We start from the raw sequence: 6099 nt of genomic DNA, 5'->3' as shown, positions 1-6099 counted from the left end.
TTTGCGCACAATCGCTTGTCAAAGTTGAAAATTAACATGGGTCTCTATGGCAAAATAAAATTTTGTTTAGAGCCGTTTTTTACGTTCGAATCACACAGATTGTTGTATATTTTGTTCGAAATTTCTAGAGCATAATACTTGCTGATTATAAAATGCATTAAACATAAGAGAAAGTAGAAAAACACTTGCGTAGAGGACCAAGATGCATTTTTACTAGATTGTATGACAAAAAAACCTTGCTTCGACTGATTTAAATTCAGAAAATGATCCAACCTAACCTAACCTAACCTAACCTAACCTAACCTAACCTAACCTAACCTAACCTAACCTAACCTAACCTAACCTAACCTAACCTAACCTAACCTAACCTAACCTAACCTAACCTAACCTAACCTAACCTAACCTAACCTAACCTAACCTAACCTAACCTAACCTAACCTAACCTAACCTAACCTAACCTAACCTAACCTAACCTAACCTAACCTAACCTAACCTAACCTAACCTAACCTAACCTAACCTAACCTAACCTAACCTAACCTAACCTAACCTAACCTAACCTAACCTAACCTAACCTAACCTAACCTAACCTAACCTAACCTAACCTAACCTAACCTAACCTAACCTAACCTAACCTAACCTAACCTAACCTAACCTGAATGACCAACCAACTTATCTTGCCCGAATTTAACCATACCTAACCCATCAGACCATCCAAACGAGTGTTTTCGCTCCTTTGGCTTGATTTACAATATATTTGCGGTTTTTATCTATGCTGCGTTCATTGAATCATCACTTCAGGCCAGTTATTTGTATCAGAATATTGTGAGTAAAAATAATATGCATTTTAATTTGATTCACAATGAAAATAACGAAAATATTAGAAATTAAATTTTCCCATAGGGCCCCATGTTAATTTTCAACTTTGATAAGCGATTGTGCGCAAACGCAAAGTTTGCGCAAAAAATGGTTTCGATTTTCGAAAAGTTCATGATCGAATGTACCTTGACCATGATCCGGAGCAAAATCTGCCAGGGTCCCTTAATCGGAACCTCAGCCTCAAATTGTGTACCATTGTGAGTTATGAAATCAAAGTAAGAATCCACCAACTGAACAGAAATGAGTTTTAATTTTGTTTGATATTGAAAATTATCTCAATCATCTAGGAAGGTGATATTGAATAGAAAGGTTACTCTCGTGTTTTAGTCAATATGCTTACACTGAGTTTTCCAATCTTGTTTGTGTTCACAATTGAAAAGTAGCTCAACTGCCTTTAACATTAAGCACCTGTTAAACAACAATCAAACCTTTAAATCAATATTTCTTGATTCTTCATTTTTGAGGAAAATTCGATAACACAATGAGATATTAAAAGATAAGTCACAAATGAAGAGAAACAAGATGAAACTTGAAAGAGTAATTGAACCAAGAATAAATGATGAATTTGATAATCTTACCTGATGACTCAACATCATGGCCATTGAATACCATATCGCTATTATCATTGCTCTATTCATGTTACTATTATCATCATTCAACATAATTCATGATAATAGAATTTTTCAAATTATCATTCATTTGTCTTCTATTATCCTCCAAAAAAGCTTGGATTGCCATTTATTATCAAAAGATTTTCCGTTTGAATAAAGAAATGGTATAATTGTGATAATCTAATTGATTCAATAGCACCTCAGATTAACGGTTGAACAATTGAACTGTTAATGATTACAATGATTAGACGATCACGTTCAGGTTAAGTATTAAAGTAAAGTTTACATTTTTGATTACAATAATTAACTTAATCAACGTGTAATAAGTTGTTTGTATAGAACTTACTTGAATGGGATAAAAGGTGAGCCATAATCCTCTTACAGAACTTTTCATTGAAAAAAGTGAAGATTGGATAACAAACATGAAAAAGTTGAAAACAAACAACAACAATCAGTGAGCATAAAGCTTCTCAAAGGCATTCACTCCATCTTAACATACTAATCTGATTGTTGATTAAATAACTAATCAATTTAGTTCCTCTCTCAGGGCTACAATTATCATGTTATAATGCAGTGTCCATTCAACACTTGGACTTGGTCAAAGTACGGAAAAAGGCATCTTTTGTTGCAGATTTTGAAACTTATCAAAACTACTTTTTCGGAATTTAAATTGCTGGATTCAGCGTGTGGCAAGTTTCAGTACTTATGGCAATTGAATAAACTTGATTTACTTTTAGGTTACAACTCAAAGTGAAAATGATAAAGGATTGCTGGTAAAGAATGGCGAAATTTAAGCAACTTTTATTTTTATCAATTCATTTTCGATCAATGCATGCTAACCCTATGATGTTTATTAAACCTTTAGTCAGCCTTAATTTTAAGTGTAATCCAGTTGAAGTTTGTGTCAAAAACGGACATTAATTTTTCTATTTTTTCTTGTTCATCTTCCCTTCTATTGAGGGACAAGATTGTATCGAGTCCTTGGCTGCCTTCAATTGACTTGATTAAACTTGACCCTGGCCTGGCTTGTCAACCGCTTCAAACGAACCACTTCAACCCCTAAAGTGACACTAATCCTCTGGATTCTTTTCCTTGCTTCGCATAAATTTCTTGTGTTACCTCAGAGTTAAGGCTAAGTAATTGACTGAAGTCATGCAATCAAACTATCAACCTGTTCATCTTGCAACTTCCGTTTCAGTTTCTTTCAAATCTTACCTCAATTTGTTACAAATTTGTAAAAGTGTAAAGGCACAAGCTTATTTCAAATCGTTTTGATGAGTTTCAAAAGTATTTAATTTGAAATTTAACACAAAATTAGTACCACATTCAATTTCGTTGATAAATCGTTGTTTATAAACAAAAGGCTAACAAATTTCGGAAGCTCCAGACATTCAATTAGTTTTTACACTTGACTTTACAAAAACATCACGAATCAAAGTTGATAGATATTGCTGTAGATTTGATAATGATCAAGTAAGTGATGATGTGATTGATCTTTTGAATGCAAATCTAAAAGTTTACTTCTATTGAGTCTTGAATTTAATAACCGATGTTCAATAAAGTAGAGATAATCATTTGAATAACAAGATATACCAAATTATGACCTACTAACATGCCTTGCTTGGACTTGCAAAATGAGGTGAGTGAAGATAATGGCGGATTTAGTGTTAGCGAAAGGAAACCTTTACCAAATTGGACTATTCAACCTATTTGTATATTCTTATATACCAGCAGAACATGAGACCGTGAATTTTGACCGATTCCGACGAAATCAAAAATTAAAGCCCAAAGCTCAACTGAGAATGATATAAGCATTATATGATATCATGAAATAATTTATGATGGATAGACAATAGGCTTTCAATGTCTACTTATTTAGATTGTATTAATACTTTATCTTAACTTAACCTCATAGTCTTATTAAGATCCGAAAAATAACGGAGATTTTGATGATCATGATAGCAAATTGAATCAAGATAATTTAATTCGTGTGCTAGCTTCGGAGTGAGGATTAAATCGAGGTGTGCTTTATAAATTATGCTGTGAATTCGATAATGATGAATTATTATAACATAAATAAATAATGATGCGCATTTTATTTGGAATGAAAACAAAATTGATTAAGTTTCTCTTTTAAACATTCCTCCTTTGACATTTTCCGGATGAAGTTTTGATTGGCCTACCATCCAAGAGCCTCCTTTATCAGAATTATTGTAAATTTCATGAAACTTTTATCAAATGATAAATATGAATATTTTTACAGTTATTGTAGCTCTCAACTGAAGACTATAACAGCTAATTTCAATATTTGTATTGACTTTATTACTCATTGCTGAATAAACTTAACTAAATAAATAAAAAACAAGTTAGTCATAAATCAAGAAACAAAACACGTCAATTAAAATATCTTCAAAAACAATTGTCATGACTGGCAATTAAATTGAAGTGAAAAAACGATTTTTTAATAATAAATACAGATTCAATGAATAATTTAGGGATTCAAAAGCATTAATCGTTATTAGTTATTACTATTTCTAGTTACACTGATTGACCGTTTTATGACTACGCTAAGACAATTAATCTGGCGATTTCGCATTGAATGGTAGTGTTTAGATGAGAAAAAGTGTTCAAAAAAACACACGACAACAATATTGTAAAATTCACTAGATAATGTTGTTGATGAGACAATTGGGCAAATATTGCTATGACATTTAAAGACTGTTATATTTAATGTTTATAATTGCTAATTGCTGACTATTGTTTATTTTTGTGAGCCAAATTCCACAGCAAATACAGATGATTTCACAAATAAATTATCTGTATTCGATTTCAAACTGTTATCGCGTTTAACCAGATGCCGTTAATAATGTTAATGTTCGAGTAACTACTAACTTCTACCTGCATTTAGCATGAAGCCGTGTATCCAAGAACAAATAAAGTAACTCAAACAAAGAGTCTGTTATTTGAATGTATTTCCGTTTCCAAATGAAAACCAGTTTAATCAGACGCCATAAAAGTTACTATAAAACCCAGCACTTCGATAACTGAAAATCATATCATCTCAAATTGAGATAAGCAAAGTTAAAAAACAAAAACTTCAAAATGGTTTTTAAAATGTATTTAAATTTACTAATCCTTGCTATTACAGCAACTAATTATGTTTCTACCCGATCTATGGGCTCAATGCCAGGCATGGAACTCGACGTGAACATGCCGATGGACATGATGTCAAATGTATTGGGTGGTAGCGCATTTGCTGGTTCAAACGCAGATACAGAGAATGGAGGTAGTGAAGCAGCTTCAAGTGCCGAATCCGCAGCAGTTGCCAATGCAGAGGCAACGACTTATGAAGAACCCGATGGAGAGGATGATGGGTTAACTTATGGAAATGATATATCAGATGCAGACGCAAAAACAACAGCAGAATCAGAAGCTAAAGCCGGCTCTGACAACGGTAGCGGTAACAACGGAGGAAACGGTTATAACAACAATAGTAACAATGGAGGATCAAGCTCAGAAACATCATCATCATCAGCATCAGGTTCATCAAATTCAGAAGGATCTGACAACGGTAGCGGTAACAACGGAGTAAACGGTTATAACAACAATGGTAACAATGGAGGATCAAGCTCAGCAACATCTTCATCAGCAGCATCAGGTTCATCAAATTCAGAAGGATCTGACAACGGTAGCGGTAACAACGGAGGAAATGGTTATAACAACAATGGTAACAATGGAGGATCAAGCTCAGAAACATCATCATCATCAGCATCAGGTTCATCAAATTCAGAAGGATCTGACAACAGTAGCGGTAACAAGGGAGGAAATGGTTATAACAACAATGGTAACAATGGAGGATCAAGCTCAGCAACATCATCATCAGCAGCATCAGGTTCATCAACTTCAAACGGCAGCGACAACAACGGAGGCAACAACGGTAACAATGGATCATCAAGTGCAGCAGCAACATCATCATCATCAGCATCAGGTTCATCAACTTCAGACGGATCTGCCAACGGTAGCGGTAACAACGGAGGAAACGGTTATAATAACAATGGTAACAATGGAGAATCAAGCTCAGCAACATCATCATCATCAGCATCAGGTTCATCAACTTCGGACGGATCTGACAACGGTAGCGGTAACAACGGAGGAAACGGTTATAACAACAATGGTAACAATGGAGAATCAAGCTCAGCAACATCATCAGCAGCAGCAGCATCAGGTTCATCAGCTTCAAATGGCAGCGACAACAACGGAGGCAACAACGGTAACAATGGATCATCAAGTGCAGCAGCAACATCATCATCATCAGCATAAGGTTCATCAACTTCAGACGGATCTGCCAACGGTAGCGGTAACAACGGAGGAAACGGTTATAACAACAATGGTAACAATGGAGAATCAAGCTCAGCAACATCATCATCATCAGCATCAGGTTCATCAACTTCGGACGGATCTGACAACAGTAGCGGTAACAACGGAGGAAACGGTTATAACAACAATGGTAACAATGGAGAATCAAGCTCAGCAACATCAGCATCATCAGCATCAGGTTCATCAACTTCGGACGGATCTGACAACGGTAGCGGTAACAACGGAGGAAACGGT

At 34.8% G+C, this 6099-nt stretch overlaps 1 protein-coding gene across 1 annotated transcript; it reads left to right on the top strand.

The window, feature by feature from the left end:
* The first annotated feature begins 4532 nt into the window (after positions 1-4532).
* Positions 4533-5814, top strand: LOC149094430 (uncharacterized). Its single transcript, XM_089266283.1, has 2 exons — positions 4533-5380; positions 5477-5814. Exons 1-2 carry the CDS (start codon positions 4591-4593, stop codon positions 5806-5808), a joined length of 1122 nt encoding a protein of 373 aa, XP_089122409.1. The 5' UTR covers positions 4533-4590; the 3' UTR covers positions 5809-5814.
* Positions 5815-6099: the final 285 nt, after the last annotated feature.

The sequence above is a fragment of the Tetranychus urticae genome, chromosome 1 (assembly GCF_039701765.1).
Source record: "Tetranychus urticae isolate SD_2017Ah chromosome 1, NJAU_TeUrti_SD_1.0, whole genome shotgun sequence".
Classification (NCBI taxonomy): Eukaryota; Metazoa; Arthropoda; class Arachnida; order Trombidiformes; family Tetranychidae; genus Tetranychus; species Tetranychus urticae.
The sequence above is the reverse complement of the archived record's forward strand: the minus strand, read 5'-3'. Positions and strand labels throughout refer to the sequence as shown.